Source organism: Aplidium turbinatum, chromosome 6 (assembly GCF_918807975.1).
Source record: "Aplidium turbinatum chromosome 6, kaAplTurb1.1, whole genome shotgun sequence".
NCBI lineage: Eukaryota > Metazoa > Chordata > Ascidiacea > Aplousobranchia > Polyclinidae > Aplidium > Aplidium turbinatum.
Genome location: NC_137477.1, coordinates 23,738,590 through 23,760,396, shown reverse-complemented (window position 1 = coordinate 23,760,396; position 21,807 = coordinate 23,738,590). Strand labels below are relative to the sequence as shown.

Here is a 21,807-nt window from a genome sequence, read left to right as displayed (position 1 = left end):
CAAAGAAGATGAAAAAATGAGCTTCAAAAGTGTGAACAATCTGTGTCGGTCACGTATTTGCTTAATTGTCTACAAGGAGGATAAAAAGAAAAATGGATCAACAGTTCTTTGATTTGTTGTTCGAAAGGTGCGAAAATGGTGTTTACTCAAAAAAGATAAATCAGTTTCAAATTTTTTTCAAGTCAAAACGTTTGAGTTTGGAAACATGCAAATGTCGTATTTTGATGCAAAATATACGCAAAGAACGCACAAGTTTGGCATTTTGCAAGAGGAAGCGATTTGCTTCATGTCAAATGCGCCGCTTGATACAATAAGGACAATAGTTTAATCCCTTCATAAAGAGTAGCCTACTCTTTGTTGATACAAAACAAATTCAAACATTTACTTCCATGCAATTTGGGACAGTAAGCTTATAGTTGCAAGCAAACCTTCTTCTTGTGGCTGGATTTTCACAACACTTAGTGAAGAAAACTTTGACCTAGTTTAACGTTATTTTAACATTAATTTGACGTAGCATGTAACATTTAGATTTTAGGCAAAGGTAAAGTGAAATGCTCAATGATTTTAAACCTGGGTATTTATTGAGCAACGTTGATGTTGTCAACTCAAAATTGTTCTCCTTTAATATCTTTATTGTAATCATGCTTATCTACCCAGATTTCATTGTTCATCACAAAGGCCGGCTAGCCTACATATGGAAACTTCGTACACTGCGTATGTATTTTTCAATAAAGTATCTGATCGTTTCTTATTTTAAGGCTAACCTAATGTTGTTAAAGCCGGTACACATTTGGCAGCTCCATCAGCAACTTCCACTACAAATGAGCGTTTGTCGGCCGCGTGGCTGACTGAAGACGTTTGTGCGACGCTCAAATGGACCGGTTCAAATAACTCCAGAGCACGCGATTGTGTTCTAGAAGGAGATTTAATGGAGGAAGTAACTTTGTTTAGTACTAATGAAATCTTTGGCCCCCCTAATCAAGACATTTGTACGAAAGGCGCACTATGGTAGCCGCTACTTATTTTATTTTTTGATCACACAACAATAACAACACAGATAACAAACACAAAGATATACATATATTGTACTCATCAGCAAGATGCATGCAAGTTCGAGTTCACTATCTATCTGTCATGTGGTTCCATTTCAATTGGTGTTTTTTTTCAAATTCTCAGACTTTACGGCGATTACTCGCTTTGATTGCTGAGTTCTTTTCACGTGCGCATAACCGTAAACAATTTAACAAATAAGAATTCGCAGTTCCAAACAGAATCAACTGGTCATTTGCTATCACAGGATATCCCAGTTTAGTTGATATCCAAGAAAAAACATCCTCCCAATAATTTTTTACAACATGACATTTGCAAAATAAATGAAAGGCATTCTCCGTAGCAATTTTGCAAAATATACAGAGGTTGCTCTCCTTCAGACCAAACGCAAACAACTCGTCATTGGTCACAATTGCTTTGAGGTTCAACTTTATTCGGAATGCTCGTAGTTTGCTCTCTGGCGTGCTGTAGTGTACAGGTTTGTAAATGTTTTCCCACAGCGTCAGGTTCCAAATCATCCCTGCAATGTGCTGCCATCTGTTTTGTTGCTTTGTAGGAATTAATTTGACTTTGTCAAGGTAAAAGTGACATAGCCTACAGGTTTTGTTGATTCGCATATTGTGTTTAGGTTGGATGTGAGTGTGGTAATGTTGTTGGTGTAGTTTGAGCGATTTAAATTGCCGTTGTCTCTATCCCAGGAATGAAAATTGCCAGGTCTCTATCCCAGGTAATGATGAGATGAGTTCGATAAATTTAATGAATGTTTCATTGCTTGGTGTCAAGTTGTATGCTGAGCATATGTTCTAGGTGGTAAAATGTTAGCTATTTCTCCCCAGAAAGCGATATCTGTCTAGTCAATTATGTAGTTTGGTGTTTGATCAGGTCTACTCCTATTACATCGATTCCGTTCTGCAAAAGCTGAGAAAAGCGGTGGCATTTTCACAGACGAGGAAATGAAAACAAAATGTGCTGAACGCTCAGTGGGGTTGTTGGTGGTGCAGCATGTTTTGCGATTCGAGTTCGAACAGTAGACAGTTTGGATGGATGGTCATTTTATTTTTGTTTAGATGCAAAACGCCGAAAAGTACATAAAACAAAAACGTACAGTGTGCATCCAATGAGAGAGTGCGAAAGACCGTAGCTCTGGAGGCGTAGGAGGTCGTCGAGTCTGCACTCTCTCATTCAAATAGTTATACGAAAGAAAGTATTGCGTTTTTAAATACTGTAGCAAATTGACACAAAAAAGAAGAAGGAAGGAAGAACAGAAAAAAAAACAAATACAGATACAGACGCAAGAAATACAAAAAATAATAACAATGGACATAAAGCAGGTAGTGGATATCGTTTTTAAAGCTCTTGATTATTGAAGAAGTGTTTTTTGCACATTTTACTGAAAAATTTGTAGCCTTTTTTCATGTTTTTTGTCATATTTTGGGGTAGGCCTAAACTGTCCCATACCTTGATTCCCATGCATTTTAAACTTTTTTGAAATAATTGGGTATTTGCCTGTTTAGTATAAAGCGAATTGGAGCTTGAGCGTCGGGTGGTATACGAATGAATAGCTGATACATGTGTAAAGAACGTTTTGAAGTTTTCCGGTAGTTTGTTATTATAAAATTTGAAATAAATTTGCTTATTTTTAGTTTACAAGTAGAATTAACAGTTGGTATTTTATTTTCTTGATAGAGTGGTAGTAATTTTGTTTTCATTTCAAATGCTCCTGTAACGATTTTAATTTATTTTGTCTAACTTGGATTCTATTCAAGTATTTTGTTGGTGTGCATCCCCAGTTGATAATCCCATATTGTAGGTGCGAGTGTACAATGCTATAATAAAAATTGATGAGAACTTTTCTAGAAATTTTTTTTCTAAGTTTACTCAGTAGGCTACGCCTGAAGAAGAGCTTGCTTCATCGCCATGTTTCCAGTTGTGCATAAGAAACGTTTTCGAACGTAAGCCCAAAATGTTCAATCGGCAAACATTTGGCTGTCAAAGCAAGCAACGGCTTCTAATGGATGGTGTTCAAACGACAACATTGCTAATTCAATCCAAGTATGTCTGTTTTGGAAGGTAGCCACTTTAACAATCATGTTAATTCCCAGTAAGATTCCAATTGCAGCAACGACATTGAATCAAAACATGTTTAAGCGGCTGCAGGCTAATTGTGACCCTTCTAGCACTCAGCCAGAGAGTTGCCTCTTGCTTTGAACTTTGTTTGGTAATTATAAAAAAAGATTTATGGCAGGGCTGGGAATCGAAGCCACGTCATCGAAATGACTACTACCGCCCAAACTCTCTAAGGTCTAAGCCACTCCGAAACGTTCACTTAATTTACTCAACCTTTGCGTTTACGTCACGAACAGCGTAGCTTCTGATTGGTTGGCGATGTTTTTGCTGCAATTGAGATCTTACTGGGAATTAACCTGTTCAAGTGGCCACTGTTTTTGAAAATTAATAAAATAACCCGTCTTTGTTACGAAAGTGGGCCACTGGACGGAAAGCCAATAAAGGTGAGTCTCATACTTGATCCAAGCATCGAGGGATGAGAAGATAAGGTTCTCATTATACTAAGCCTTCGGCACAAATGAGAGTAGGGTGGCCAGTTCCTTTCGGCCGCCGGAAAGCCAATAAGTTAGCTTAAAAACTGCCTAGGCTACAGGTAGCCTATGTTAAGTGTTAGAATTTAGAAATGTTTGCCAAACATGAATTTAGTATTTACATTTTGCTTTGGGCTCTTTAGTTTTTGATTAGATTACCCTGACATCATTCTGCAAAAAAAATAATTCCAGAGCTAGCCAGTGAGCGTCATGTTCTGGTAAATTGATTAAAACTTTTGATGGTTTTACAACTCACATTTTTATCTCAACCAAGATTGATATTGTCAACTTATGAAAACGTTTTCTATCCTTTGGTGTGGTTATTGTTGCCATACCCAGGTTTGTGTCAACGGTTACAAATCTAAATTAAGTAGCCTACTGTAGAAGTCAATCTTCGTGTCCTCCTTCAAACCTACATCCAGAGTGTGCACTCAACAGGTGTCGAACCGGCGTACGTTCCCCACATCTTTCACGTCTCGACAAACTTTAAATGAATAGCATATGCCCAGACAGCAAATCAATCGTTTTTTTACGTTGATTTAACGTCTGCAGACATTGAATTTTAGTGATCTTAACCTATCAGAAAGCCCTAAATAGTAAATATTCTTCCCACAGCTCAGTATTTCACAGAGATAAGTGAACAAAGACGGTTGTTTTTCTTAAATGTATTAACAAAAGAAAAATGATCGAATCGCAATTTCTGCAACAAAATACACAACGTAAGATTGTTAAACTCAACACTAGAACTAGAACAAAAGAAGCTGTTGTTCGCTAGCCTGCCAGAATGAAATGATACGAATAAAACAGAGTACTGCCTCGCGGAGTACACGTGACAAAAGGAGTGCAAAAGTAATCAAGGAAGCATGCTAACTGCAGGCATTTGTGCATCCCCCCCAGCTCGTAAGGCGAAACTGTAGACTTACGAGTTTGAACCCTTGATTACCCATTTACCAGAGGATGCGTCTAAATCCAATGCCGGCCGTCGGGACCGCGTAGAACGGCGCAAAACAGGCGATTTTTCAATATGAGAGACTCCACTTGTGGGCAGGGGCGGATCCAGGTATTCACGTTAGGGGGGGCGATGTCATTGACTTTTAGGCAAGTGATCAGCCAGGCACAAATAACGACGGGGGTCTCCCCTAGAAAATTTAGATCAAGTTTGATGCGTTGAGAGCATTTCGAACACAAATAATGAGAAATTGACATTCTATAACTTAAAAAACCTTCAACAATGCTGTTGTTTAACAAAGGGAGAGATAAAGAGCTGATATGCCCTTGCCATGTCAAGTTGTAGCCTGAGCAACCTAGCCGCATTTATAGTTGAGACTGAAGGTTTCACTCTTGATTGTTTCACGGCAATTTAAAAATTGACCTCGGAAAGATAATAACAGGTAATTTTGTCTTCCCAATATTGATGCAAACATTGAGGTTATAGACTTACTGTATAACTTCGAGGTTTTATTCCTCTGACAAGTTTTGAATTGTTACAAAGAGCAATGAGGAAAGGTTATGCATACATTCAACATAATGAGCAACAAAAGTGGGAGCCAGGTCAAAACACTGGGTTATGCTCCACCCCCCGTAAAATCGCCACTATAGGCTAAGTATAGATTGTAAATTTTTATTTTGGACCAGCGAAACACTACAATTTGTGCAATAGAATGGCAGTTAAACATAGTTAAATGACGATCAAAAGATATAGTCCTCCTTAAAACGTGTCATGCACTGTCGCTGCACCAGACAAAAAAAGAAACTAACAATAACAGAAACAACTATTTCTGGACTTCACAAATAAAACGAAAATAAAAAGCTACTTTGCCGGTACGGGTAATACTAACAGGTGTCGTACCTTTGACTACAACACTAAGTTAAGTTTACGATTTCTACTGTTGGCAAATCGATTTACCACGGAGTCTGTGTCAATTAAAATGTCCCGATGCTGGTATCGTAAGGCCAATCCATTCAGTCTTTCCTCGCCAATGCTGTTCCTCAGCCAGGTTTTCAACGACCGAAGAGATGAAAAGCTTCTTTCGGCTGATGCTACGCTGACTGGCAAGGTTAATAGTATTTTTAGAAGAGAGTCTACGATTGTGTAGGCCTACACATTTTCATCACACGGTTGTAAAGCTTCTTCGGTAAGACTGCAGTATTCGTCATCGGTAAGACTGTAGCAGTCGCCGGAACAGTTTTATTTTCCCACTTCTCCTTCCATAGTTGGATCTCTGAACCTAGAGCAGATTCCACACTATATACATGACGTAACAAGCCGTTGTAGGCATTGCAAATGACTTTTGTCAATGCTATCGGGTCAGTACTTGAGCAATTTCGTGGTAGCAATGATGTTAGGTGTCAAGATGCTAAAGTCTCATTGAAAAAAATTGAGCTTTGCTGTTTCTAGATGCAATTTCAAGGTAGAATTTCAATGGTTTTAGTTCCACGTCTGACCGTCAAAGTTGCCAATAACCTGCTCTGTCCAACCAACTTATCTAGGCTAAGGGATTTATCGCTATGCTCTACAGTGCCGGCAAAAAGTTTAGAAACTTTTTAAATTTTAGTAATTTCGTTCGGTAATTAGACTCTGCGACGAAATAATAGCCTTATAGGCCTACTATGTTATTATTATAGCCTAGCCTAACCTAATCTTTGAACATGACGAAAGACTTATTCAGCATTGCTTTCGATATGTTGTTTTCCAAATCGTATACATATAAATGAAGAATAAAGCTACTTTCTTGGGTTTTAGGGGGGGCGATCGCCCCAATCGCCCCCCTCTGGATCCGCCCCTGCTTGTGGGTTCGGTTGGTTCCACTGAATCGAAAGGTAGCGGCTGCTTTGGAGGTCCAGGTGAGTGCTGTGGCTCACAAAGCTTCGGGCTTGAGGCTGGTGTGGGGCAGGAGAGTGCAGGCGGACTGTGATCTGCATCGAGAGGCAACATCGGTGATTCTCCAATTTCTGGTCTAGGGCCTATCTCGAGATGTGGAGGGAGGGGAGGGCAGTAGTCCGTTTCAGGAGGCTGGGCAAAAGAAGATGATGGGAGGCTCTGTGGGTGAGCAATGATGTTTGGTTGAGGAGGGATGAGATCGGCACATGCTTTAGTATGTGCAATTACTCGCAAGAAACGTCGATTCCGTTTTGTGATTCTGCCCGACCCGTCAACTTTCACTACATATTTGTCATGCGGCAACGTTTCGACAACCATTCCCACTTTCGAGGATAGTTACCGTTTTGGTTTTGGATAAATACGCGGTTTCCACATTGTAAAGTACGTAAAGGACGAGTATGCTGAGACAGCGCCTTATCGGTTCGACCAGCTCGCAGGCGAAGGACGTCTTCCTTTGCCTTCCATGTATCCCGCCATGTTCGACAAATGTGACGATTCGAGAACTTTCTATTTGTAATCAAGAAATTGCGATTCGATCATGAACAAAGACGGTTATTTTTCTTAAATGTATTAACAAAAGAAAAATGATCGAATCGCAATTTCTGCAACAAAATACACAACGTAAGATTGTTAAACTCAACACTAGAACTAGAACAAAAGAAGCTGTTGTTCGCTAGCCTGCCAGAATGAAATGATACGAATAAAACAGAGTACTGCCTCGCGGAGTACACGTGACAAAAGGAGTGCAAAAGTAATCAAGGAAGCATGCTAACTGCAGGCATTTGTGCATCCCCCCCAGCTCGTAAGGCGAAACTGTAGACTTACGAGTTTGAACCCTTGATTACCCATTTACCAGAGGATGCGTCTAAATCCAATGCCGGCCGTCGGGACCGCGTAGAACGGCGCAAAACAGGCGATTTTTCAATATGAGAGACTCCACTTGTGGGTTCGGTTGGTTCCACTGAATCGAAAGGTAGCGGCTGCTTTGGAGGTCCAGGTGAGTGCTGTGGCTCACAAAGCTTCGGGCTTGAGGCTGGTGTGGGGCAGGAGAGTGCAGGCGGACTGTGATCTGCATCGAGAGGCAACATCGGTGATTCTCCAATTTCTGGTCTAGGGCCTATCTCGAGATGTGGAGGGAGGGGAGGGCAGTAGTCCGTTTCAGGAGGCTGGGCAAAAGAAGATGATGGGAGGCTCTGTGGGTGAGCAATGATGTTTGGTTGAGGAGGGATGAGATCGGCACATGCTTTAGTATGTGCAATTACTCGCAAGAAACGTCGATTCCGTTTTGTGATTCTGCCCGACCCGTCAACTTTCACTACATATTTGTCATGCGGCAACGTTTCGACAACCATTCCCACTTTCGAGGATAGTTACCGTTTTGGTTTTGGATAAATACGCGGTTTCCACATTGTAAAGTACGTAAAGGACGAGTATGCTGAGACAGCGCCTTATCGGTTCGACCAGCTCGCAGGCGAAGGACGTCTTCCTTTGCCTTCCATGTATCCCGCCATGTTCGACAAATGTGACGATTCGAGAACTTTCTATTTGTAATCAAGAAATTGCGATTCGATCATGAACAAAGACGGTTATTTTTCTTAAATGTATTAACAAAAGAAAAATGATCGAATCGCAATTTCTGCAACAAAATACACAACGTAAGATTGTTAAACTCAACACTAGAACTAGAACAAAAGAAGCTGTTGTTCGCTAGCCTGCCAGAATGAAATGATACGAATAAAACAGAGTACTGCCTCGCGGAGTACACGTGACAAAAGGAGTGCAAAAGTAATCAAGGAAGCATGCTAACTGCAGGCATTTGTGCAATAAGTAGTCTGCCCGATAGCTAGGTTGGTTAGCGAGTGACTTTGTTAAAGTCATACTAAAGGAAAAACCTGACTTGGCGATTTTCCACGTTCTTTGTGTTTAACATGCTACCATAAAACAATTTTGAAAAAAATTTGGCCCCATTGCGGTCTGACCACCATTGCGCGCGTGCTTTTGTCAGAGGTTTCAAAACCGGACTGGGCTTGAGCAGCGAAGCGTGCGATCATACAGTCTACGTCACAAGCGACTATAGCAATCAGTTGATCGGGCAATAATAATAATAATGTTATGGTTTTATTTATTGTCGCTCTACAACAGCTAAGGTCTTTTAGCGACAGGGCTCTTTTTTAATTTGTATCAGGTTTACGATGTTATCACATTATTACCCGACTCATTCTCACTGCGCTATGCAGGATAGAACACAATCGGTACCGTTTTTAAAGTCTTCGGTTTGACCCGACCTGGAATCGATCTCAGATCTACCAGCACCAGAGCCGAAGGCGAAACCACTCGGCCACTGAGCTGGTTATTGATCGGGCAAGAGTTTTTACTGCGTGAGTTTCAAATGGCAGATCTTGTTCTTCAAACAGTAAATCAGCTTCTTTTACATAGATTCAACGTATTCAGGCCTTCAATCAATGTAAAAAAACAAGTTTTTTGAAGGCAAACTCCACAAAGGCATGTGAAACAATTTCAGTTAGGCAATTCAGAAGGCGTGGAGTAATCAGCATTTTTTACATGGATTCAACGTTTCCAGGCCTTGAATCAATGTGAAAATTCTTGAAACGCAACACGTTTGAACTTTCCAACCCAACGCGGGAAAACACTTTTGATAATGCTGCTGGAGTCGCTTGTGACGTAATTTTCGAGCAGTCTAACCATAGAAAGAGCTCAACACCTGCTCTCCTGGGCCACATTGAAACGGGCTTTTGCCTGAGGATGGGTTTCTTTTATGTCCGGTTTTCTTTCTCCATCCTATTATTATTATGACTGCTCATCCACATCAATATTGGAACTGGCAAATTCAATCCACAACACTTTTCATTAGGCTGTCATTCAGTACTACATGTGTGCTTCTCTGTTTTTGTTTTATTTTTTGCTATTTGTTTTTTTGGGTTTTGTGGCCGTGCTAACTACTGATATATAGCCTACTACATAATTTTTCATTCAGGCACGTTTTAAAGCTTTCAAGGTTTTGCCACCTTTTCCCGTTCGTTAACGTGCTGGTAGGTTTATATCGATTTTTGTAGTTAGTATCTTTTTCGTCCCGGACGCGTTAATGACGAAAAATAAAATGATTGATTGATTTTTCCACTTCTTGGTCATTTTGCAAAAAATAAATGAAACACTGGACTTTGCGCATTGCCAGCGCCATTGAAAACAATTTTTTTTTCAGTAATTTTTTATGAAATGTATTCTTGAGTGTTCAGTTTACGCATTTTAATGCTTAATTCCCGTTTGAAAATTTCATTTCGTATGCCTGTAACAAAGAAGCCTAAGAACAAGCAGCGCTGGTTCGACTCTCGGGGTGTACGCTTGAGCAACGCATTCTAAGTACTGCAGTCCATTCAGCGGCACCTAATGGATGGAATAATTTCCTGGAAACAGGACTTCATCTATCGGAAATTTTTCTCTGTCAGTCTCAGTAACCGGCCCTGCGTCAAAAGTATGCGAAACAACCAGGAATAACCTATCAAGGCTTTGTCAGTCCGAAGATAAAGATTCAAAACCATAACAAACTAAACCCTACACAGAAACGAAAACGCATCAACGATCACAAGATAGTGACAGGGTCAACAACATGAAAAATACGCTACCGTATCTAACTCTTCATAGATTTTCCATTATCGGTTTGTCATAAGCTATAAAGAAAATTAATCACACGTGAACGCTATTGACTACGAAGTGTACTGTTATTGCATATTCTATACACATTTCCACTATTCTTTCAGATTAGAACAAAGCGCGATGCATTTGAACTGTAAGCATTGATGTTAAATTCAAAATTGAGAAACAATGTCATTTCAATAAATATGTCTGCGAAGGCAAAGTGACAAACTCAAAAAGATTGCTTTCAGCGGTTATGAAGCAGATGCACCAGCCGCACAGTACAAGTTGCAAGCGAAGTCATGTTAATCTAAATTTGCGTGAGAGCTCAGTAAAATTGATGACCGCAAAAGTTTATGAAATGAGCGAGCAGGTTTAATTAGCTCGTCACGTGTGGTTGAACAAGGTATTTTCTCTTGATGGTCAAAGCCAGCACAAAGTAACCTTTTTTACATCGCTTTCATGTCTGGCGATGTCGAAATGTCACGCCACTGGTCGGAGATACACCTTGCTACTTATTTAAAAAAGTCATTGCGATCAAAATAACAAAAAAGCAAAGCATTAAAAATAATAACTTCCGGACGACAAAAAAAAACCGGCAGTTTGCAGTCAACGCATGAGAAATGATTTTGATATAAATCAGTTAGTATGTCTGATTGCAGAAACCTTGCAATATTATATGAGCACGCATACCTTGTTTTTCCAAAGCTAAAAACGAAACATAATCTACTCCCTTTTTATCTCAGCTAGCGAAATCTGTCCTTTTATATCGATTCAACGTTTGCACACATTCAACCAACATAAAAACGACGGATTTCGCCAACTGGAATACAGGCTTCATCGGGTCAATCATTGTACTATCGCATCACCTTCAATAATTCACAACCAAAATTGAAAACACTTTTAGGTAACATTACAAATACAAGCTTATTTCCTAAAGAAAACTTTGTTATGGTGATTGATGATTAAAGTAATCAGATTCGCAAGTTTTTCGATGCCAGATTGTTGCCTGGGTCGCTTTTTCTGCCCTGGGATTCTGCTTGTAAAATCACTAATTGCAAATAGCGGAAAATAACTGAAAGCAAAAAAAAACTAAAAGAATTCGTTCTTTGCATCAGCAAATCACCATGTTCCCGGGTACTGAAAATTGTTGTTTTGACGTCTGAAGACGTCAAAACAATGCAAAAAGTAAACTTTAGTCAAATAGGTAGGTAGCCCACTGCTGAAATTAAAGCACAGTTTTGTTTATACAAATCGCATACAAATCAAAATTTGGTGTTGCTAGCAAGCAAAACCCTCTTCCACAAAGAACTGAACACAATTAAATAAATGATCGCAGCAGACCATTCTATCCGGTTAGCTTAGATATTGATTTATCAATCAACGCAATCACAAAAACTTGCTGGGTAAAGGCCAAATGTAAAAAATGGCATTTTTTAGGATGACTTCATTATTGCAATACTAAATACTTTCGAAAAACCTCGTTGTTGGAACAAAATTTGTAAGGCAACTTAGGTAAGCCTTGCCCACCTGAAACGCACTGTGTGCTGACGACCATTCAAACACGATGGAACTAATACTGAGAAGTTTAGAAACAATTCGCACATGATCACAAAATATCTACACAATTTCACGTAGCAAATACACAATATCCCCAGACAGCAAATCAGTTTTTTTTTTAAATCGTTGAATCAATGTAAAAAGTGACTGATTAGCTGTTTGAAACGTCTACTAGAACTGAAATAATGACGATACAAACTTTTTTCACTCTAAAGACGTGCACTGCCGCGGTGCAGGAAACGTTAGCAATGCCAACAATTGTTTGTAACTGGTACTTGTCACGGAACCATGAGCGTTATGTAAATAGTAAAATTCGGCGATAAAAACAAGGAAAAGTTTAATCCGAGGCCTATGGAAAGGCGAATGACAACGTGTATGAATTACATCAAAGAGGAGTTTTCGGTAACCTGGTTCACAAAGTTGAAATCACAAAAGCTATTTTGAGGATAAATAATTATGCAAATCACCTTTTCAGGCACAGCACAAAGTCAGAATTACAAACATTTACATCAGGCTAATTTAACATCCACAAATTATCACAAACTAAAGTAGTTGAACTAAAACTCTTTTAGCAAGATGGTTAAACGGAACATATGATAAACACAGCCAGATACTAAATACAGTAAAAACGCCAAGTCGGTACACAAGGCAAAAGTTCACCAAAAATTTCCAGAAGAGCACAAGAAATAGTATAAAAAAATTGAAAAAAGAAAAAATAGATATCTGTCTTAAACTGGAGAAAATGGTCACTGGATAGAAGAGAAAATCTTCATGAAACGAACTTGAAAGCCTAAGTGAAATCCCACAAGCAAACAACGAAAATTAATCATCAACCCAGCCAGCAAATCTGCAGATGCTAAAAAGAGCTGACTTGCGAGTTGGAAACTTTAAATTAAGCGAGGATAGACGACTGAAGTTTGTTTTTGATAAATGCTGAGAAAAGAAAAGGCATTTGCAAAGACCGAATGTCATTTCTTACGTTGACCCCCCTCTCTCCGGCAAAACCATTTACAAAAGTATCATTTTTAAAAGCTAGAACACGATGAACTAATATTATTCGATTTGGCAAATTGGATAAATTCTGAAGAACGATACTAATGTTACCAACCATACTAATGTTACCAACCATTCAAAATTATTTCTGACGAGGCATCAAAGGCAAAAGTATAATGCAAAAATAAATTGGTTTTAAATACGATTTGCCTATCAAAGTATACAATGCAAAATGACAGTATTTGACAACAATTTCACGTACACCTCGCCTATCATAAGACAAACCCTGACTAAGGAAGTGAAAAACAGTGGACCTCGTACAAAGTAGAAGAGCCCATACCGCATAATCGAATGGAGGTTACAGCTTCAGTGGTCAAGTAAGTGGCCTGTTTGGCAAAGAATATCATAGCCACGGCTTCTAAACTTGTTCGCATTGACTGAAACCTACAAAACATCATCGATTAAGCGGCGACGGTCCTGATCGTGGTCCAATGTACCATTGTACCAGCCACTGATGAAGCAGACCTTTAGCACTGTGAATACAACATATTTTAAAATACGCACCGAGGGATTTTGAACAATTGAACACCTTCATCATCTTCATGTAATCAAACAGCCTAAGCAGACAAGACATGCAAGTTCAGCTAGGTATAATGTTCTAGCACCCTTGCAACCAAAGCCGTAATAGTGATGCAGTGAAGCTAACTTGCACGTGAATGTAAAAACAAAATGTCAAAGTTAAGAAGCTAGCTGAAGGCGTATTGGTTATCCACGGCTCTTTGATGAGAAGTGGATGACAGGTTGTCGTCTTCGGATGTCGTTATAGCTGATGGTAATGAGGTGCTAGAGATACCATGTCCAATACTTCCACCGGATGGCAATAGGGATGAGTGACCGGAAAGTTGGTTCATGACGTCAAAATCGTGACCTTCACACAGGTCAATGTCAGTTTCTTGCGGCAGGAAGTTTTCTGGCTGGAAATCTAGCAAAGCACGACACAAACATGAATTCCTACAACAGTAACAGTGTTTTGCATTGCCAGAACATTAAACCCATAAAAAGTCACATTTATCTATTTTTTGAGACGTAATCTATTATCATTGCATTGCACTAGCAATCGAAATGAAAAAGAAAATCAATGAAACACAAACAAAAGACATTGAAAAAGCTACAGGTAAACAACTTGTTTAAAGATCCCAACTCAAGTCACTGCAGTTGGCAACATTAATGAGTAGTAGAATCATTAATGATGATTGGCACGGAGCTGTATAATTTTGTGAGAGCAGTGACTTTTCTAAACGATAAGAAGATGATTGACAAGAAAGTAACCAGGTTGAATAGCACCATTCAAACAATAAGGAAACAAAGCAACATAACTAACCCGATTGCTTGTTCTCAAATATCTGTTTAAGGACCAGGTTCTATAAGACGAAGCCCAAATTAGAACCAAAAATTTTGCGCAACGAACCAATACAAAGATCTACAATTCAAACTAGAAAGTCTCAAAAATTTAAACATAAGTTCGCCTCGCAACTCTGCTGCAAGTTCTCGTGCTTCTTTGCGACGTACGACTGGATACAAAACGAAAATGCCATCACAGGTATCACAGTTCGTTTCTAACAGAAAGGCGAGAAAAAAACATGTTTACAGAACTCACTGCAAGCTTCGTTGATGACATAATCGGCCAAGAAGACGTGAGTGGAGCCGCCAGATTCCAGGGGTATGGGGCGCGACCGGAAATGTTCCAACATGTCTAGTACAGACTTGAACTTGAAGTGTTGAACGCGACACAACCCGTCACCATCAATCGTCAAGCGCAAATGCTGCACAGATGAAGTTTGCAAATTGCGATTAAGTTACATCAAATATACAAGCAGGGTTCTCGATTGCCGCGTTTTACTTTTTAAAAATTATCTGACAGCAGTTTTATTAGAAGTTTTTAGTTCGGGGAGCTGGAGCTGGACTATATGCATTGTACACGTACAGTATAATTGTATATGACACGTTATGTACACTGTACAGTACCAAGGCGCCCGGGTCTGCTAGTCCGATTCGGTGAGTCCAATTCGGTGAGAGCCTTTTCGGAGAAAGCTTTTTTCGGAGAGATCCCTATTCGGTGATTTTTTGAATTTTTTTTTGAAAATTATCGGGTACCGTAGCCTAATTATCATTGCCGCTTTTACATCGTTTTAACGTCGCTAAACGTTGAAATAAGACCCTAACCCCTACCCCCAAACGGCAATGATAATTAGGCTACGGTACCCAATAATTTAAAAAAAATTACCGAATAGGGAACTCTCCGAAAAAGGCTCCCAGCGAATAGGGAACTCACCAACCGAATCGGACTCACCGAATAGTAGCAGATCCTGTCCTGTTTGGGCGCCTTCGGAATGGCCCGTTTCGGTGAGTCCGATTTGGTGAATTCCCTATTCGTTGAGGGGTCTGCTACTATTCAGTGAGTCCGATTCGGTGAGTTCCTAACCTCTAACCCTAAAACGGCAATGATAATTAGGCTACGGTACCCGATAGAATTGAAAAAATCACCGAATAGGGATCGGACTCACCAAAACGGGCCATTCCGGCATTTTCATAACTTAATTTTAACGAGTTTTGCTTATTTATTATTGAGTTTTGCTTATTTTGTTATTGTGTGTCCGAAATACTTCAATTTTCTTCTTTTGACTATTTGTAATAGAATTTTGCTTGAATTGAATTTGGATAATACTTCATCGTTAGTGATCTTTTGTTTCCATGAAAATTTTAACATGTAATAAATATGCGTTAAAATTCTCTTGCGTAGCAGAAGTATATATCTGTAGCTAGCAAAACAACTAACCCTCTCAAATGTAAGATGCAATGCCAACAAAATGACAATATTGTACAATGTGCACAACTTTACCTCCCAATTTTCCCACGAGCGTGTGGTGGAAGAGAAGAACTTGAAAACTATGCTGTTTATCTTTATTTGATTTATTGCAGAGTTTAGACTACAAAAGGAGGATAATGGACATGACAAGCGTAAACGAAGCGTAACGGTAACAGTTACCTTTGCACGGCCTTGGAAATTGAAAGTGAGAACATGTTCGTGCTGACGTGTCTCCGATTGACGCATTAAGAATACTCCGTGACCTCCCCCCAGCACCAGCTGTGCAGCTCGCAACCTGGAGAGGGTCCCATGAAACCAAGGAAACAAAGTCAAGTCCAAACGATGTTCAACAAAGCTTCCGTCTTCTCTTTCTTCTGGTGGTGGCACGACATTCTCAACGCTTATCCCAGCCATGGTCGTCTCCCAGTTTCCCACTAGAAAAGTCGTTGTTATGATGTAAAACAGTGTATTTGTTTTTGTGGAAAGTGGTCAATCGTTACTTATTGAACAGGTGCTTCCTGTTTTATGCAGCCAGTGCGTAAGAAATTAGAAAACCCTGTTTGGGTTTAAGTGCATTGGAACTGCTTTCGCAAAAAAATATCTAGTTACCTCGGTTATAGAATTCAACAATTTCTAAACAGCAAGTGTTAAATAGGTAATAGGCAATCAATCTTCGATTTTGTGTACAACAACATCCTCACACAGTGCAGAGCCACCAGGCGTTCCTTGGATGTCGTCAGCAGGTGCAAGTTGCACGTCAGAAGTCAAGTTTGTTTTGCTCGTGCTCGGAGAGCAATTGGCAATTTCTTCCGTCTGTGAGAGTTACATAATAAATAGAAACCAATTTGACAAGGTTAATTGCCTGCAATTCCGTGAAACGAAGCAATCAAAAGTGCAATTAGCAGAGCAGCAAATCACAGATAACTGTGAACAACTTTTATGAGAATTAAGCCTGGAAGACATAGATTTTTTTCACGTTTCCATATCGACTGATCTGCAATTTACATGGGTCAATCAATCTGCAATTGGGGTTAGATGAGAAGTTATATACGAAAAAACAAATTTTATTTCCTACATAACGCAAGCACAATTCAACAAGTATTTAACAGTTAAGGCAAAATCTTAAAAAACACCTAATCAACAGATAAAATCTCAAATAATATGAGATGTTCTACTGGTGCAAATTAAACTAAACTATCACAAGATGTATACTTAATTTGCACCAGTAGAACATCTCATATTATTTAATATAATGCCTGGTGAACAGCCTCATTCAATTTTCAGATAAAATCTCACTTGTTGCTGTCCTTCGTCTAGCCCAGGTGATGATTCTCGAAGACGTTGTGGAAGAAAAGGATGCTTATGGCATTCATACACCTGCAACCTAGCAAAACATTTAAATGTTGGTTAACTAGACAAAGATTTAATAAACCATCATTTCGTTTTGGTTTAAGATATGTTCACGATAGCATTGTCATTACTACCAAATACGTCTGTAGACATTGAATCAACGTAAAATGACGGATTTTGCTGTCTGGGACAGTACAATATGTCAAGTTTACAGAGTCTTACTTTTTGAAACCGCCCTTTATGCTGAGTTCTTCCACTTCAGAAAGCCAAGAAGCAAACTCGATATTAGTGCTCATTTTTACTACGTACTCCTCTGACAGCGTCTGAAAAGCGATTGACATAAAATTTAATTGCACATTAAATCCCAGGCAGGACAAAATGTCAATGAAGAAACGCTTATATCACCCCAAGCAATACTCCAAAAAAGAGTATCATCACCACCATGGACATAGTTCACAAACCGTCAGCATTTGAGATTAAGATTAAACTGAGTAAAACATGGACATGGTAGAATTTCTGACCTTTCAGTAAATCGGATTGCTTTCTCATTGGCAATCAATTGAGTTTATTTAGGAAAACAGAATTTAAATCAGGATTTGTTTCATTTGACTACTTCTTGGTAATTGCTGGCATTTTTGAAGCCAATGTTTTTGCCAAAACTTTTTGAAAAACCGCTGATTACTATTTTGAGCAATGTGACTCTATTGAATCTCAGCGAAATTAAAAGGTCAATTGTTAAATGAGCTGGTAATCGTTGTCGCTTTTACAACCTTAAATCGTCAGACGTCGACACAATGTAAAAACAGAAACTTTGTCTTTCAACCTGTCTTCACCAAATGTGCAATTTGTTTGTGATTTGAAAAAGGTAATGCCGGCGTCAAAGTGCCATCATGATCAAAAGACCTTGACTATGAGTAACTAAACACGTAACTAAGTGCTAATTATTTATTGGTATAAAGATACCTTCTGCCACTATGAGGCTGTTCACTGCAATATATTTCCAATGACCTAAAATTTTCAATTGTGGCATAGGCCTATTGCAAAGTAAACTTATACCTAAGTACAGTAATTATAAAGGTTACGAAAAGTACCTACCATTAAGACAGACCAGATTCTGGGAAAGCTTGAAAGAACCGTGTTATTATAAGATTGAGTGAACAGAAATTAGCGGTTTGACGACCATGCGGACAAAAAGCTATTAATAGACCGATCAAAATCGAAACGGTTTGTTCGGCTTACGGAGCATTACCATCTTTAGACATGTTGAATTTCATGTTTCCTTTATTTTCTTATTTGAGATTCTGAAACCGAGTGTCTATCCTTTTACCAACTTAAACTATCAGCGTTTGCTTGGACTGCACAGAGATGATACTGAAGAGTAACACTTTCTTAGTTTTATCATCCAGGATGCAAGTCTTTTGCTCCGTTTAGTGAACCAAAGACGGAGTAGTCGTTATGCACTACACTTTTCGGAAAAAGGAGATACGACTTCCAGTTCGTGCATGGTTCAACGGAAAAGTCCAACACCTGTGTACAGACGGTTGCAGAGCAGCCATGCTTGACCAGGCTTAGGCACACCACGATGCCAGTGTGTACTGTGTAGACATCAAGGATACGAAAATGGAGCCTGATTGTGTTGAGTTCTTTCTTTATAGCGTATTACGGCAAACACGTTGAAGTTTTTTGTCATCATAGTTTGTTACTAAACGAAATAAAAACTTACTTTTATGACAAACGTATAGCTTGAATCTGGTATTTCAAGATCAGTAGTCGGTCTCACTTCAGTTATTTCTTCACCTTCGATAATCACCTTAGCTTTCGTACTCTGCAATATATTGCACATATTACTACCTTTGTTCCTTGGGTACATGCACCCACAATCCTTAATGACCAAATTTGGACAAGTAAAAATCCTTCAACAACTTAGATGATAAAAATGTACTTCAAAATTACATTTTATTGTACAAAGAAATAAATAATCGAAAATCAGTGTAATCATAATCTATTTCAAAAGTTTGCAAACGTTATTGCCTAGACAGTAATAGTGTCGGTGAAGTTGTAAAAGAATTTACAAAAGCTTTCCAAAAAGTTAAAAACTCCTTGGAATATTCTGGAAATACATTAAAGTTTTCGCAATGTAGGGGGACTTGTAACCAGTTCCCAAACGCACTAAGATTAATACAAAAGGTAAACACAAGAACAAACTTTTTGACTTTATAAATCAACCTCATGGTAATAACTCACCTTAACAGGAGAGTAGATTTCAATTTGATGCTGTTGATCAATTTGTCTCAGGACAATGCGAATTTTTTGAAAGGGCAAAGGATCAACAACCTGCTCTGGAGATACTTTTATATATTTAGCAACACTTTCAATCTTCACCATGCTTTCTGAAGCAGTTTTTTCTTGCAATAAGCTATTGGATACCTGCAGAATTATGAATAAGTTATCAGCTATATATAATATATGATAAGCTGCTGATTACCAGTCGGCTGCATAGCCGAGTGGCTGCATAGCCGAGTGGTGAAAGCCCTGGAACGGCAATTGAAAGACGACACCGCTCAAGAGCATGCAGCTGTGTCTTTGGCAGGACACTTATAGGCATGCCTGAAGGTGGACGAAGATTGGCTTCCTTGCCTTCCCGTCCACTTAATCTAAATCTTCAACCACAAGGTGTAAACCTGGATACGACAAACAAAAAGCTGCTTGCCAATCATTTTATGTCAAGTTGTACATGCATTTTCACTGTAAGTCCTTGTTGATTGAAGTCTTGTTACAACTCATTGCATCTTGTCAATAAGTGGGGCTTCTCAAAAAATATAATTATTCACATAGACAGCTACTAGTGCAACAATCATTCCTCAACCAGTTGTATCAATTTAATTTTTAACGCATCAATTAACTCCAATAAAAACATGGTACTTTCACAATTAGAATAATTATAATATGGCAAATGGCAAAGTCATTGCCAACGCAAAATCACAAATTGACGAATTGTGTCAAAATTATACATTCACTCCAATCGTTATACAGTTATAAATATACTGTAGTATTCCTAGTTGATCGCTTCAGAAACAACAAATCGGACGAGGCTGATGGCAACAAAGAAAATGAGAAAGATGTATACATTTTATAGAACAGACTTCGACTCTATAAACCATAATTATTTATATCTGAGGTCAAAACTGTTTAGCACTTAATACAGTTTTCCAGTCTACTTATTGTGAAACTCATGATTTATAAAGTTTCAGCCTAATTTCCAGACATGACATGCATTTTCAGGTTAAGCTGCCAAATCAGTGACTTATATACATACAATATCATAAAATACAACTTTTGAGAAGATCCATTGTGCCAAAATAAATAAAGATTATAAATACGGAATAAAAAGTAGTTCCTTACCTTTCCAATTTGACTACTGCTTCCTCTACGCAAACGATTCCAAACTGATGAAACTATGTTTCCTTTGCTAGAGGTGTCATCACCTTCAAGAGAGGCATCAAGTTCGTCAATCTTTGACTTTGCAGAATTTTTATCATTTTTTGATAGTCCTCGTTTTATTAGGGTTTTGCTTTTTTTTCCTTTCTGAAAAATCCCAAGTCCACTGCTTCGAAATGATGCCAATCCAACATCATCAGCACTCATTCGTCTTTTGTGCATGGCATCTCTATGTGGCAAAAACATACTGGCAAACATATCCTTATGATCTTTATCTGTTGTTCCATTTGATTTTAGACTGTTACTTCGGCAGTTATCTGTTTGATTTGATGATGGGAAATCATTGGCTGCAGCAGGATAATCCTCCCCTTCAACATTTTCTGACACAGATCGAAGAAAGACTCTCGAAGTAACAGGAGGATTGCTTTTGGAAACTTCACTGAGAGTGTGACTATCTTGTTCAAAGCATTGTTGAAAATGTTTGACATAGCCATCACAAATCATGGAAAGAATACTTTTGCTGAAGGTGCCAGAAATGTTGGTGTGTTCAGTTCCTAGCATTTGAATGGCAGACACTAAATGCTTGGCATTGGCACAAGCTTGGGCTTCATAAACTTTAACTATTTGCCAATCAGGCGAGATTGCTACATCAAGTGCTGACGTCTGGCTTTTATTGTGTGTAATTTCTTGGCTAGCCATCATAAGAATATTTCAGGGCAAATCCAAACCACGTAATTCAAATTTAGGTCTAGCATTAAACACAACTAAGAAATTTTTTGTGAATCAAAGAATCTTCTGAAAGCACATTGTTAATTTAACTGGGTTCTTCAATTTCACACAAACCTATTTCACAAACCACTATTATCATGCCTTTTCAACTTTGAATGTCTGCAAGCTAATTCAACATCAATACACACAAACAAATATTTTGTTTTTTTTAGTAACAACTTAGTACAGGTGCACAATCAATAATCTGAAACCAGTGGGACCAATAATGTTTCAAATGTATACTTTTCTTTATATATAATAGAAATTTAAAGTGCATCAGTAGGATATGTGGCCATGGTCGGATACAATGCAAGAGCATGTGACCCAACGGCTGTGTTTAGCAAACCATTTATGGTCATGCTAAAACTGGAGCGGTTGACTCGATGACTGTGTATTTTTTCCTGCTTCTACTGTCTGAGTGTCTGTTGTAACATTAGTAATTGAACTATTATGTTGGGAACTATTTCTTTTTTTTCTCTCCAGATAAAGGCACTAGCAATTTCTTTAACTTTCAATTGCATTGAACTTTACTAGGTGAATTTCCATGCAGCAATAGAGGTTTGACCACTGACTGGGTTTGTATTATGAAACTGCATATATACCGGTACCTGATCTATAATAGACAAGTGATAGTTAATGTGCAAACTGTACCG

At 38.7% G+C, this 21,807-nt stretch overlaps 1 protein-coding gene across 1 annotated transcript; it reads right to left on the bottom strand.

Annotated features, from left to right (window-relative positions):
* Positions 1-10,250: 10,250 nt before the first annotated feature.
* Positions 10,251-21,133, bottom strand: LOC145772762 (uncharacterized). Its single transcript, XM_082584639.1, has 9 exons — positions 20,351-21,133; positions 19,193-19,375; positions 18,672-18,773; positions 17,171-17,271; positions 16,895-16,982; positions 16,300-16,411; positions 15,779-16,032; positions 14,390-14,555; positions 10,251-13,714 (listed from the first exon to the last, which is right to left on the bottom strand). Exons 1-9 carry the CDS (start codon positions 21,086-21,088, stop codon positions 13,479-13,481), a joined length of 1,980 nt encoding a protein of 659 aa, XP_082440765.1. The 5' UTR covers positions 21,089-21,133; the 3' UTR covers positions 10,251-13,478.
* Between the last annotated feature and the right edge of the window lie 674 nt (positions 21,134-21,807).